At 36.4% G+C, this 16,000-nt stretch overlaps 2 protein-coding genes across 2 annotated transcripts in view; both read right to left on the bottom strand.

Annotated features, from left to right (window-relative positions):
• Positions 1-16,000, bottom strand: part of LOC117134085 — a 905,201-nt gene that overhangs the window by 689,488 nt on the left and 199,713 nt on the right. The gene's annotated exons all lie outside the window — the stretch shown is intronic.
• Positions 1,625-2,399, bottom strand: LOC103867465. The gene has a single exon (XM_009145536.3). It carries the CDS (start codon positions 2,162-2,164, stop codon positions 1,781-1,783), a length of 384 nt encoding a protein of 127 aa, XP_009143784.1. The 5' UTR covers positions 2,165-2,399; the 3' UTR covers positions 1,625-1,780.

Here is a 16,000-nt window from a genome sequence, read left to right as displayed (position 1 = left end):
AGTTTTAAAATATACCAAAATGGGTCAATCTAATTGCCTAAAACTTTTTTTTTTCAAACTAACCATAAAAAAAATTTAAACTTTATATACATATTTCAAATCAAAATAATAATTCAAAGTTGATTTATATCAAAAATTGATTCAAAAATATACATATATTCAAAAATGGATTTTTACTAAAGTATTTTTCAATAACCATTATAAAAAAATGTTGTCAATATATATAAGAAAAATACAATACAAAGCCCAATTTGAAATACCAACTCAAATGATGGTTTTTATATTTCATATTAAGTTTTAAAAATACAATATATGTAATTATTTATATGATGGTATGTATAAAATACTATTAATTATATGATTACTTATATGATGGTACGTATAAAATACGATTAATTATATGATGACAATATACATATATAATAATGACTAGGGATGGGCTTTCGGGTACCCATACGGGCTTGGTTCTGATCGGTTTGCGTTTTGGATTTTCGGGGTCAAAGATTTCAGTCCTATTAGGATGTTTCTAAATATTGGTTTGAGTTCGATTCGGATCTTTGCGGGTTTGGTTCGGCTTTGGATAACCCATTTGAATTATTTTAAAAGTTTTAAATCATTATATATTTTAAATTTCTCAAAATTTATAAATAAGATAATATATTACATATAAATTTGAATAACATATGTCAGAATACCTAAGCTTAACATATCAATGGGCTTGATTTAAAATTTTGGATATGGAATCAATAATTATTTTAAGTATTTTTTGTGATTTGAGTATACTTAAACTATTTCAGATATTTACTTTTGACTATCTACATATATTTTCAAGTATTTAAACCAGTTTAAAAGTATCATTCTTGATGATTTATATACGTTAAATCTAAAAATAATTAATATATATAATTATATAAATCTATTTTTAGATAAATTCGGGTACCTGAATACTTCAGTTCGGATCAGATTCGGTTCTTTAAATAACAAAATTTTGAATAATTAGAATATTTAATCAATTTATGTTCGGGTTTGGTACTCTATTTTTGGATCGGTATCGGTTATGTTCTTCGGATTCATTTTTCCAAATCCTAATAATTAGATGAAAAACAAATATCAACATATTTTTCAATATATACACCCGCGCGGGCGCGCGGATCAAAGTCTAGTTGGTCTTATCAAGGAAACCATGACCAGCCCATAACTTTTAATGAGCAAGGAAAAAACAACTTCAATTTGCTAAATGGTTATGGGTTGTTAATGGGCCAATAATAAATAAGGCTTAATAAGCTCTTAACTTTGTGAAAACTTCAATGCATTTCTCTCCTTGATATCACCGGTGGCACAACTAATTTCTACTAGTACCTTTCTCTCTCTCAATCAATGACAACCGAACAGCTGTTTCAGTTCAGCTTTTTGTCCAAGATAAAATCCAACTCAGATATATTCATCACTCTTCCATAATTCCAGTTAAAGTACAAAAGACACTTGAGACTTGACTAAAATTGGATTTTCTTTTAATTTTAACGTATAACAATTATTATTTTTCTTTCTTTTCTTCTCACAATTAAAACGAAATTCTCTGATGATGTCTTCTTTTATAATTGAGGAAAATTAAAAAAAATTAAAAGAATCTGCAAACATATTTTTCTTTTAATTGTTTCACATTTTTCCCAGCTTTACTTAAAATAAAACAACACTGGTAAATTTTTCCGTAAATTGTAAGAATAATAGGAAGATAAATCAAATGGCAAAACCGGGTAGTAGTACTAGTAATAGGTTTAATTCAAGCCTCCAAAAAACCGGTTAACTTGAGAACCGAGTTCCGAACCCGGCTCAGATCTCTCCCCTTGAGAGTTCTTCCACTACCTGTGCAAACCGAAAACGCCATTTCTCCTCCTTGGATCCTCCGTCCGACGATGACATGCGGCGGAACCATCTCTCCTCCACCGCCGGAGTATTCATCCTCCTCTTTCCCGAGGTACCTCCTCCGAAACATGTTATCGGGAACATTCACCGGAAGCGATCTTGATAACTCCGTCCTATTGATGATCCGGCTCGTCTTCTTCATCTCCTTGACACCGAACATGTGGTTTTCATTCTCGTCGTCTCTCTTGAAGTTGAAATCTTCGGAGAATACAACCTCAGATTCATCGAATTCCTCAGCCATTAAATAACAAAGAGAATTATAATTGGAAGGTTTTGTTTGGTTATGAGACGATTAGAGATTTCACTAATCTATGTAGATAATGGGATGTTTTTTTATAAAGGGGAAGAGAGAATAAGACAATGAAGGAAACGTAGAGAGTCTTGGGAAGTTGTGTTGGGGTTTTATGTGTGTTTAACTGTTTATCAAGTGCATGATGTCATGGTAATGGCATAGAGTGCGGACCCCGCTTTTAATTTTCTATTTATTATTATTAAAAATAGAAAAATAATTTTAGTATATGGACAAATCTTATCTATACGTGTCTATGCAATGCAAACTGAGACTTGACTCTAAACTGGATCGTTCCTTTGGTCACCATCACTAAGTCGCATCAGGTTTGTCATAGTTTGTCTTTACTATCTTACTTTTGTAACTGTGTTTATAGCCGTGAATTTATTCCTTAAAAGTTCTTTTGTTCCAGGGTGCTAAACTATATACCTTAACCTTGAATTATGAATGTTTTGGTGTCTATAAACACTCACACAAATAGATTATAGGTAGAGATGTTTTATATGAGCATTGAAGGTCTATATGAAACATCATAATCATGGAAATATAAATTAATACCACTAGAACATTATAACAAAGTTTAGTTACAAAAAAAAAACATTATAACAAAGTGGGTTTCAGTCAGTTTGTTGAATTTTTTTCTTCTCCATTAATTTTAATACTAAACTGGCGTAAATTAATTATGATTGATTGTTAACAATCCAACTAATAGCTGGACGTGTCATAAGAAGAAAACAAGTTACTATTTTGTAATATTATCTTAGGCAAATCACTTTTTAAGCGTTGTGTATATCCGTGTATGTTTTAGCCAAATAGAGACCACAAATTTTTTATGAGGCTGTGACACAATCCTCGTTCCTGGGTTTAGTTAGATGAAATAATTGATTTTTCTTTGCTCACACATCACACTACAAACTTTTAGCAGTTTAATTCTGAGTATTGTTTTTATACTTCTACAACAAAATATATGTAAATAATACGTACATATATGACGTGAACACCCGTGAGTGAATCTGTCATATTTTGTAACTTGTGTATCATGAATGTTCTCATGCATGGTCTACAAAACAAATTAAATTTTTCTTCGGTAATTTTCTGGAAATATTTTAAAGTTAAACAATGTTTAAAATAAGCAAAAATAAATTATCAAAACTATGCATAAGAAGTTTTTTTTTTGTAAAAAAAAGGGTTAAACCCGGGTCTATTGAAGACACAGACCTAACTCCCGGGTGGAGGTACAGCCTACGGATAGACTCTCTCCTGGGCATTCAAATGAACCGAAAGCAATAGCCCATATCCGTGTGGCCAGCGGAGTTCGAACCAGGGTTCGCCGTATTGGGTTTAATCCCTCAAGCGCCACTGGACTACCACCACTGATTATGCATCAGAAGTTCAGAACCAGATCAAGCATCATGTCTAGATTTTGGAACGGGACAGACTTGTACTTTTGTTTCGTACATGACAAATAACTGCAAATTGCCACACAAAACTACATGGTCGAGCCAGTTTCAGCTATGAAAAAGTTAAATCTTTTTAATGAAATGAGTTTGTTTGAATCGATCACAATATGTAATCTACTTATTCTTGCTCTTTCAGGCCTTTGAACAAGCGGTAGGTTCGAATATTCTAAACTTTAAATGTAGGAACTATATAATAATTTGTTGATAACTTGGCTAGATTTTGAAGTAAGGTAAGAAGAATTAATATACGGGAAGTTGGAAACAATACTTTCTGTGTGTTTTACTGAAAAAGGAATCTAGACGTCTGCGTGTACAGACACATCAAGCTCCGTTGCTTTCGGCCCACGCGTAGTGTTTTAATATTTTGGCACTGTATACAAATACTATTCTAACGTTAGTGGTAGTTTAAAATTTATAATTTCTTTTATTAACATGGAAACAAAGTGAAGGTGTTTTCTTTTGTAAAAAATGCAAAGTGAAGGTGTTGCACCAAAAAAGAAAACAAAGTGAACGTGATTTCACTTTTTAATGAGAAGATCAAATAAAAATTTAAATTTATAAAAGCCATAAACAAACCTCTAACCACTAGGGAATGATAGGTTGCATTCATATAGAATTTAGAGGTCAAACTACAATGACTTGTTTGTAATACATTAGAACATTTTTAATGTAAAATTCTTTTTTTTTCAAAGTAGAATAATTTTATAATGGAGTTGTAGTTCTAATCATACTCTATCTTAGAAAGAAAATGATGTAATGAACAAAAAATAATATATTACTTTATTTATAAAATAAATCTACTTTTACAAAATATTGTAGAAAATAGAATAGGATTAAAAGAATTTTTACTTTAAACTATGTTTAGAATAAGAAACTGAGTGGAGTTTAAAATACTCTTCGAAATGCAAGAAAATGAGATGGAATCATTTATACCTTTTCGGGGGATTTGTCTTAAAAGACTAACAATAACAAAATCATAATCATGCAAAATATAACAAAAAGTCATGAAATTACAAATAGTTAGAGGTATAAAGATTAGCTCAAAGCAAGCAGAACATTAATCAACTAAACACCAAACCAAATACAAAGCAATATTAAGATAATGAAAGGATTTAATCAGGCTGGAAAGTACTAGGCATTAGGGGTCTATCATAAAGATTAATTAATAAACTCATTTTATACAAAGCATAAACTAGGTGCTTAACTTGAAAGTCAACCAGTGACAACTTAAGGAAGACTTTTGATCATAAATATATAGGCGCAAAATGAATAAATACGGAACATAAACTAGCTATTCTGTATTTATTTATTTTACGCCTATATATTTATAATCAAAATTTTTTTTTGAGTTGTCATTAGTTGACTTCCAAATTAAACACGTATGTTTAGATTTGCTGTATTTGAAAGAAAAAAAAACAAAGAGGGATTAGGCCAAAAGATTAATGTTAATTGCAAAAAGTTAAAGTTCATATATTCCACAAAACTGTAAACCTCAGGGTTGTTATACTATGTTGAATGAACCAGTTTTTAACACTGATCTCTTTAATGGAATTGTTAGATAACTCTTTATTGATGAAATGTATTATTACTCTGATGGTTATCAAAAAAGTTAGCGGCACCAAGTATACTACCACACTTTCTAACTATTGCACTATCATTTGCTGTCTTGTACAGTGTCATAAATCCAATCATACAAATCCATCTATTTTTTGTGTAGGAGTACAAGAAGAAAACAATACAAACATACTTGTATTTTGGGGAAAAAGACTTTGGGATCTGAGAACCAGCGGAGCCCCCGTAGGCCATACTTTCCAGATCTATCTTGAAATGCGAATATTCTCCTATGAAATTTTAAATTCTCTGGTGGAGTAATCATTTCAATGAATCAAATGGATTGGAAAGCAATATTATTTATTTATAGTGGAGGTAAGCTTATAATCATAAATCTTGCGACAAAAGCTCTTTTTTTTTTTCCTGTTACTCCTGCACAGATGTAAGTATTTTTTGTGTGAAATATCAGAACACAAGGAAAGACTGAAGCTTTAACTAAAGATGAACAAACAGATTCTCAAAGATTCATACTTTCATTCATGAGTTTTGTTATTACAACTACTGTCTTTATATAGTGAACTAGCTAGAGATTGAACTCTTCTTAACCTAAAAGAATATCCACAGTATATTCTCTTCCAGCTAGCTAACATTATCTTCAAGTACGGTAAACCTATTCTCTGTTTTAATTGAAGAGGTTGTACTGTCTTTTGTCTTGTTCTCTAAGCATGTTACCGTTGCTTTGCTCCTCTGTTCTTTGGGTTTACTTTGGTCGTGGGCCTGAGACCCATCTCCACTAATATTTTTGTTTTTCTTTAAATCGCGGAGATTTCAAAAGTTTTCTATGCCTAAAAAAAATTAATCTTATGAAACCTTGTATTTGGCTACGCGTAGACGATTAAATCTATTTAAAGCACGGCTAGAAAACCAATGTTATTCGAAGCCATGGCAAAAACACCAAATAGAGTCTCTTTACCACTAGGCCAAAACGACTTGATTCTTATATTTAAGATGTCAAGTTTAAATATCTTGACAAAAAAAAAAGATGTCAAGTCTAAATGTAAGTAGTTAGCAAAAAAGGTCAAAACTATTGTCACAAGATTTATAATACAATAATTTGTACTTGTTCTTTCATTCTAAGATGTTGTCAAGTCTAAATATACGTCGTAGGGTCTAAGTTCCATTCTAAGATGTTGTCAAGTCTAAATATATGTAGTAGGGTCTAAGGACATTTCCAATGACACTCTATTTTTTCTTCTATAATTTACATTAAAGTATAGTAATTTTATTATAATGTAACTTTTATTCCAATAGTGTTACCCTATAATAGAGTTACTCTATTATATAGTAAAATATAGATGAATATCATATTTTACTCTATATTTGGAGTGAAAAAGTAACATTTTTTCTATTATAGAATAACACCATTGGTGCAAAAGTTACATTGAGTTACTCTATTTTACTGTAAATAATATTTTAGTATAAATTATAGAGAAAAAAATAGAGTCTCATTAGTGATGGTCTAAAAAACGAATGCTAAAATTATTTTCATATATATGGGAAGAATTATTAATATATATATATATATAAATATATATATGTGTGTGTGCGCGACCACATACATGCGTGTACGTATGAATTGACGTAGGAAAATATAAACATGGTATCTTGTGAAGGGATATGTAGCTGTTTAGTTATATTTTTTTTTTGCTAAACTGTAAATTTCATATTAATGAAAAGAAGATTGTACATACTAATCTTAGGTTAGATCCAACTTGGCAAAAAGAAGAAAAACAAGCTGGAGCTAGGAATAGAAAAAAATGGTTGATTATCTCAGCCAAAGAGACATGAGTGAGCTAAATTGTTTGCGCTTTCTCTTAGCTGATATGATGTTTCTCACTTCTCTGTCGAGCCCAGCAAAGACTGTAGCGGCAGGGATGGAGATTTGGTTGTGGACAACGTTGTTCCGTTGCTTCCAGAGATGAAACACTGCGGCTTGTGTTGCGACTTTACGCAGGAGCTTCAGATCTGCAGTTCCTGCGTTTCTTATCCATGAAAGAAGTTCCGCCCAGGTTGTCAGAATGGTAGAGGGAGGGAGGCACCTAATGAACACTTCCTTCCACACGTCGGTACTGTAATCACATGACAATAACATATGATCTCTTGTTTCTGGGACTCTTGAGCATAGCGGACATGTTATTGCAATATGCATTCCCCAAGAGACCAAACGTTCCCTGGTTGGAAGCCTGTCCCAGCAAGCTACCCACATCGTGAAGGCATGCTTCGGTACCGCCCCTTTGAACCAGACTACATCAACCCAATCCTTTGCTTGCTCCCGCGGTCGCATGACTTCCCAGGTAGTTGACGCCCTGAACTCACGAACCGGAGAATCACCTGCAATCCAAACATAATCATCATCAATATCAGTGGGTAGAGGTAGCGAGACAGTGGTGAGATGAGCATGGAGCTCAACTTCCTGCGCTGATCTAGGGTGAGGTAAAGCCCAGTGATCATCGATAATTGCGTCTGCAACAACCGCATTGTGTCTTATTCTCAAATTCCTTGGTCCCTGCGGGCCAATGTGTTCAATTAACTGCCCCATTGGTGACCAACTGTCATACCAGAAACTCGCCTCTCTGCCGTTTCCTAAAGAGACTTTGCAAAAATGAAGAGCTAGTGGTCTGAGCTTGAGTAGCCTTCTCCACATCCAAGAGTCATTAGAGGCAGGTGCAATTGTCCAGAAACATTTATTCGATAAGTGAATATGCCTGTGCCACTCAGACCATAGAGAGTGAGTTTTCGACAGAAGAATCCAGATGAATTTGAGACAGAGAACCTGGTTCCAGACCAGGAAGCTCCTCAGACCAAGCCCACCCTCCTGCTTTGGGAGACATACCGTAGACCAAGAGATCTTAGCTATACCCTTCCTAACAATGCTGCCTGACCAAAGGAATCGAGAGCAGAGAGACTCAATGCTCTTAATACAACCTTTGGGAAGGATAAAAGCCGAGCACCAGAAGATAATGATGCCAGAGATCACAGTCTTGAGCAGCTGGAGCCGACCAGCGAATGAAAGCATTTTAGCAGACCAAGAGTTGAAGCAGGCAGAGATCTTGTTCATGAGTGGGGAATACTCTGAGATTCTAAGCTTCCTGCTCATCAATGGGAGACCCAAGTACCTAATAGGGAGAGAACCAACTGGAAAGCCATAGCTTGTGATCGCTACGGTTTCCCTCTCGTCCAGACCCGCTGTGAATATTTCAGTCTTTGCTGGGTTCATAAGCAAACCAGACCAAGAAGCAAAATCATCAAGGCACTCAGAGATACCGTGAAGACTATTACTGTGCCCATCGAAAAATACCATTACGTCATCAGCGAACATTAGGTGCGAAAGCTGCAAGTGCTCAGTGCGGGGATGATATCCTATGTTCCCAGATACATAGCGAGACCGGAGAAGTCTAGAGAGACATTCCATGGCAAGGACGAAGAGATATGGCGATAGAGGATCGCCTTGCCTTATGCCTTTAGTGCTTTTGAAGAATCCACCCGATACTCCATTTACTGAAACAGAGAATGAAGCTGTCGATAAGCATTCGGAGATGAGACTGATGAAACTCTCAGGGATGGCAATGGCACGTAATGAGGCAAGAATGAAGTCCCATCGAACAGTGTCAAAAGCTTTCCTTAGATCAACTTTTAGCATTCCTCTTGGAGATACAGTCCGCGAGTTGTAACCGTCCACCAGATCAGTGGCTAATAGGACATTTTCAGCCAAGAGCCGGCCCGGAAGGAACGCAGATTGGGAGTTTGATATCATAAGAGGGAGGATCTCCTTTAGACGCGATGCAAGAAGCTTTGAGATCACTTTATAGACAGTATTCAGGCAAGAGATAGGTCTAAAGTCTGTGGTGAGGGAAGCATTTGTTTTCTTCGGGATTAGAACGAGGGTAGCGGCATTCCATTGCTTGAGGAGACAACCAGAACGAAAGAACTCCTGAATAGCTTCAGTAACCTCTGCTCCGATAACTGCCCAAGCATAAGTGAAAAATTCGGAAGAGTATCCATCCGGACCACTAGTTTTGTTTTTCGGCATAGAGAAGAACGCATTTTGAATTTCCTCTGCAGAAAACTCCTTTTTGAAACCAGCGATTTGGCCACTGGAGCATTTGAACTCGAACAGCAGGTCCAGATCACCCTGAACGAATAGCGGCTGAGACACTGGACTCCCCAGAAGGTCTTCAAAGTACTCCACACAGAGATTCTGAATGCCCTCTTGTGATTCAACACGATCCCCATTGTCCTTAAGAAGATAGTGAATGTGGTTCTTGGCCTGAGTTGAAGCTGCATATCTATGAAAGAGACGGGAGCTCCCATCGCCTAGCTCCAGCCACTTGATACGGGACCTCTGAAAGAAAAAGCTAGTCTCAGCTGTAGATAATTCCTCCCACTTTTGCATTGCTTTGATCTCAGACGCAGCATTAATATTATTAGGTTGGGTGAGCATCACGGCCTGTGCGAGGAGCAACACCTCATGAGCTTCCTCCGTTCTCTTCTCAATGTCAGAGTAATTGACCCTACTGAAATCTCTAATAATATTCTTGAGCAGCTTTAGCTTTTTAGAGACTCTGAACATTGCCGAGCCTGTTACATTGAATGAATACCAGTTGACACAGATGATAGCTAGTAGATCAGGGCTGTTGCAGAGATAGTTGTAGAATCTAAAAGGCTTCTTAGTCTTGCTTCTTGCAGGATCAAGGTTTATCGTCATGACAGCATGGTCCGAGAAGTCTGGACTGCCAAACTGCGCCACTGAGGAGGGAAACCAGGAGACCCAATCATCATTCACCAGGCATCTGTCCAGTTTTTTAGCGATCGGGGAAGACTTTCGTTTATTCCACCAAGTGAAGGAGGTTCCACGGTAGTTAAGATCCTCCAGCTGCGCTTCACTAAGGCAGTCATTGAAATCTCTCATTTTCTTGTCCAAGTTTAAAGACCTAGGGATGGAATGCTCTGAGGGATCCCTGATTTGGTTAAAGTCGCCCAACAGAAGCCACGGCTTGTTGTGTAAGTCCAGCAGATCCGCTAGAGAGGTAATTTCCACCCACAGCGCCGAACGCTCATCAGGATCATTTGATGCGTAGATAACTGATATCATGACCTTGGCTTGACAGGAGGGCCATGAGACCTCCACTGTAATCATCTGGAGGGATTTAGAAAGAACAGTAACAAGCAGTGACGGATGCCAAACAATCCAGATCTTCCCAAGAGGCGAGAAGCTATAATTTTCAACTGAAAACCAACCAGGGAAAATGTCAGTTACAAATTTATTCATCTTGAGCTGATTAACATGAGTCTCAAGAATGCCACCAAAAAGAGGAGAATTTTTCCTAAACCATTTACGTAATCCGCTGCGGTGATTTAATTTATTTAGACCGCGTACATTCCAGCAAAAAATGTCTGTCGACATAAATCAATTGAGTTTGGGGCTCCTGCCCCGATTAGCTTTTAGACCAGAGAACTTCTTTTTATTTTTCACCAGTGTGAAGTCCTTCTCATGTTTGCTGAACTCACCCTCTTCCAGCTCTGAATCCGAAGAGCTAACGTCCGAGGAATCAGGTTCTACTTCCGAGGAACCTGTGGAGACAGAGCGACCCTTCCGAGTAGGGGAGTGAGACCTAAGGTAGGCAGGTGTAATACTGGATTCTCCCACGGCCATGTCCATAGCAGTGCCTAGCTTCGAGTGGGTTATAATCTGGGAATGCGTTTGATCCTTAGCAGCTGGAAGAACAGTTTTAGCCCTACTATCCTCTGCAGTAGTCTGACCAACCGGAACCCACTTAAGCTTCTCCTTCGATTTTCCACGGCGCGTTTTTCTTCCTGAAGCCTGTTGCTGCTGTTTCTGCGGACAATGCTGCGAGACGTGGTCAGGGGATTTGCAGATCACACACGATTTAAGTACAGTGGGGCATCTCTTCGAGCTGTGACCGATCTCCTTACAAACATCGCACACAGGAGGCATCCAAGGGCTAGATACGAGAACCCGACAGATTTCTCCTGACTCAAACTGGGCATTAACCGCTTCAGGCAGTGGTTTCCTAGGATCAATGATGGTGAAGACTTTGGCTACCTCCAGATTTGTTTTGTTTGCTGTCGAAGGGTGCAGGAATTTGGGATGACCAACAAGACCAGCAATGCGTTCTAATCCATCTTCATTGAAGAACTGGAAAGGAACCTTCCTCAATTCCAACCAGATCGGAGCCGAGGTGAGTTCCGGCTTAACCGGGACTGTTCCGGGTTCCCATTTATCCACGAACATTGTTTGTCCCTCAATCTGCCACAAACATTGTTTAATCACTCTGTTTCTTGTTGCCGCGTTGGGAATGCGAAAGAGAAAAGAGAAGCCTTCCATCTTAGACACCGCAATGTCACGATATTGCTTGCTCCATATGCCATTGACAATGTTATGCAAAGTGCCCTGCGAAGGAGGCTCAGAGTAAAATTGACCCAACACAAACGGCTCCCAAGATTTCCGGTTCTTCTCGATGACAGAGTTGGGAATCTTTACACACGCCTCACCTGATGGGAGAACAAAAGCTTCCCCCTTCTTGTTGAGTGGTTTTCCATACCCCTTAGCGTGAGTACACCAATCATCCTTCGGTGAAGGTTTGATGGGTTCATTTCGAACCTTCAAAGGAGTATCCCATTGGTTGGGGGTTTTCTCTGGTTCCAAGTTTTCTGGACTTTTATTTTCCAGGACTTGGTTTGCGGGAACGGATTTGGTGACTGCATCAGGTTCCGTGACGGTTTCTAGCACAGAGGTGACGGGTGCTAAATCATCTATCTGCGAGCTCAAACCTTCATTTGCATCAGCAAAGTAAGGGCCAGAGCCTCAGCCTGAGAGGCTGGGGGAGACGACGTCTCCTTGGCAGCTGGAAGAGGGTCAGTAGAGGGAAGGGTCTGTTCAAGGGCTCCAGCTACAGCTTGAGGAACAGGGTCAACGTCTACTAGGGTAAGCAAAGATGGATCTGTCGACTTCGCGACGATCACTGTCTTGCTAGGGTTGGAGTCTGAACCAGGAACGGTTAGATCTGGGGCTTCATTGGATTGCTGAGCAACCTCATCGACAACTTGGACGACTTGGGCATCAGAAGCAACCACTTGGGAAGGAGGAGATCTATCCATTCCTGCAGATTCTTCGGACAAAGCTTTAGAGAAGGAAGAGTCAGCCGGAGAAATCATTGCCGGCGAAGCTCGTTTAGGGGAAGACTTCTCGGCAGAGGAATTTTTGGGCTTCTTCTTCTTCATCTGGCGAAGCGGATTCGAATCGAGAAGACTTCGGATCTGCCGACGACGGAGAAGGCGCCGGTGCGCCGCAGAGGGGGAAGGCACGGTGGATTTTGAGAATCGCACTTTTCCAGAGAGAAAAGTCAAACTAGCCGTTTTTTCGAATCTGCGTATGCTGTTTAGTTATATACTGTGAAATTATGGTGGTGTGCTGGCTACGGAACGAATCACAAATTAACGGGCTTATCCTGATTTTTCGTTGCTTACTGTTTTGGCTAATCTAAAACGTACGTAAATGTCACATGGAAATCTAATAAAGTTAGATGACTTTGTAAATTTATTTTCGTGAGTAAACGGCACCTTGGCCAATGGCTGATGTTTCGGTTAGGTTCCTGTCTTCTTGAACCTTGTATTTTAAGCAAGCTATATTTGGATAGTCTAATAGGAATCTTGCAAATATATATGACTACTACAGAAGAATTCGTATATACTTTAGGTTACACTTCTTATATTCGTGTTGATGACTTTGAGTTTAGTTTCCTTTGTACAAATTTAATAACTAATTTTGTTACATTTGTCCAAATAATCTTGATATGCTATATAATAGTGTTCTTATGGAATCTTTCACTGATAGATTTAACAACTAACTAGCAACAGTGCCATCTCCTCCATGTAACAAGAATTCATTACACATGCCGTTAAATGACCTAAAACAAACTCAACATGGACCCATACGGCGGGAAAAGTGCCAATTTCGACTCCAACAATTTAGGTCGTGCCAAATACGATCTGAACAATTGATCAGTGCCAAATACGATCTCAACTTAATTATAATTAGAAAAAACTACCCAAATTTCTTAAAACGTGCTTAAATCGATATTGACTATAACAGAAGTTAGTCAATCGTTAACAAGATAAAACGACGTCGTTTTGATATACGAGGAAAAGTGCCAATTTCGATCCAACACTCTCGGTCGTGCCAAATAGAACCCGGACAAATGGCCAGTGCCAAAACCGATCTCAACTTAATTATAATTTAAGAAAAACTACCTGAACTTCTTAAAACGTGCATAAATCTACATTGACTCAAACATAAGTTAGTCAACCGTTAACAAGATAAGACGACATCGTTTTAATATAAATATATTCATTCTAGGACTCAAACCGTATTGTGATACCCTTTTAAAGGGGCACACTAACAACTAGATAAAAGTAACTTTTTGAAAAATTATTACCAATTTAAAATTATATAATCTACTATTCTTCTTCATCTTATCGAATTCAAAATTTTGGTGATAATTTTTTCTGATTTATATAAATACGTTAACATGTTTTTATTTATCATATCTTTAAACTCATATCTTACTAAAATATAAATAATAAAATATTTATTATTATACAATCTTAAATATACTTAAAACTTTGAATTTATTTATAGAATTTTCTTATATAAATTATTTTAAATTTTTAAATTTAAGTGGAATTTTTTTTATTTTTCAAAGTTAATATTATATATTTTTGATATTTTGTTCAAAAATGTTAAGAGTCCTTTTACCTTTCTTTCACTAAGATATCTTGTACAAAATATTAGACATATTAAAAATAACTAAAATATATAAAAGCAATCACCAAAGTTTTAAATTGGATATGATGAAGAAGAATAATCGTTTATATAATGGGAAATTTCAATTTGTAATAATATTTCAAAAGATTACTTTAGTCTAGTTGTTAGTGTGCTCCTTTAAAAAGGTATCCCGGCATGGGTTTGAGTCCCAGAATGAACATATTTTTAAAAAATATATATATATCAAAATGACGTCGTCTTATCTTGTTAGCGGTTGACTGACTTTTGTTAAAGTCAATCTAGATTATGCACGTTTTAAGAAGTTTGGGTAGTTTTTCTTAAATTATAATTGAGTTGAGATTGTTTTTGGCACTGACCATTTGTTCCGGTCCTATTTGGCAAGACTGAAATTGTTGGGGTCGAAATTGACACTTTTGCTCATATATCAAAACGACGTCGTTTTATCTTGTTAATAGTTGACTAACTTATGTTAGATTCAATATAGATTTAAGCATGTATTAAAAGTTCGGATAATTTTTTTGAATTAAAATTGAGTTAAAGTCGTATTTGGCACCGATTAATTGTTCGGGTCATATTTGGCACGACCGAAATTGTTGGGGTCGAAATTGACACTTTTGCTCATATATCAAAATGACGTCGTTTTATCTTGTTAATAGTTGACTAACTTATGTTAGATTCAATATAGATTTAAGCATGTATTAAAAGTTCGGATAATTTTTTTGAATTAAAATTGAGTTAAAGTCGTATTTGGCACCGATTAATTGTTCGGGTCATATTTGGCACGACCGAAATTGTTGGGGTCGAAATTGACATTTTCCCCCCATACAGTCCACACGGTTTGAGAAGCAAATGAAACTACATGGGAAGTATCTAGATGTAATTTAGCAGTCCATCGAGTCTTTGATTCATTTCAAGCTAGATCCGAAACTGAATGAGCTAATTAATGGTTTTGGTTGTGGATTAGATGTGCACAATATCTGTTTATATTTGGTACAAATATATAACCATGTAAACGTTTTAAATACATAGGAAAAAGACCACATGCATATTATCGTGGAAATTTTAAAAAGTTCGTGTGTTCAAATAATTGTGAATTACATAGGTAGATAATGACTAAGTCATGTTTATCTCTAATTTACATCTTTATCTCTATATTTGCTGACCTAATTTGGTTTCAGCCATTCGCTAGCGTTGTTCAGACAAGCTAATGACTAAGTCATGTTTATCTCTATATTTGCTGACCTAATTTGGTTTCAGCCATTCGCCTAGCGTTGTTCGGACAAGCTACATACATGTATATCTGGTATTTTACAATATTCCAAAACTTCATATAAAATAGTTTAATTAAAAATGCAGAGTTAAAATATTATGTATATTTTTAGTACTCCGTTACAAAGTAATTTATAACAATCCAACTAGTAGTAAAAAGACATCATATAAAACTTGCAAACATTTTATATTAAAAAAAAACTTTTAAAAGCAATTTATATTTTAAGACGGAAACAATAATGTGTCAGAGAAATGATTAACCAAGTCATATGCAGATATGCCAAAACAATTGTTTACAAAATCATCACGTTTCTAAATTCATGTATATTATACTCAATTAATTACTCTTTGCACTTGTACAGTTGTTTTCAGATTTAGTTTTGAGTTTATTCCAACTTGATTTAAGTTTCTCCTTTCAAGGTTAAGTGGCTTTGGTCCCAGCTCCTTTATGAGTTTGATATTGGTTTAGTTAGGTTTTAGGGTCTGAATAGTAACCGCATATTTGGTAATATAAGCGGAAGAAAATTGAAGTGCAGTACGGTTCAATTGCGGTTCATGCGGTTTACGGGACAAATGCGGTTTTAATAGAAAAATAGTATTATTTTGATAGAAAAAATGCGGTTTTGATATAAAAAATATGGT

Source organism: Brassica rapa, chromosome A05 (genome assembly GCF_000309985.2).
Source record: "Brassica rapa cultivar Chiifu-401-42 chromosome A05, CAAS_Brap_v3.01, whole genome shotgun sequence".
NCBI lineage: Eukaryota > Viridiplantae > Streptophyta > Magnoliopsida > Brassicales > Brassicaceae > Brassica > Brassica rapa.
The sequence above is the reverse complement of the archived record's forward strand: the minus strand, read 5'-3'. Positions and strand labels throughout refer to the sequence as shown.

What these genes read in the sequence shown, in the direction of transcription:
- LOC103867465 (XM_009145536.3), bottom strand. Translation starts at nt 2,164, where the DNA reads ATGGCTGAGGAATTCGATGAATCTGAGGTTGTATTCTCCGAAGATTTC.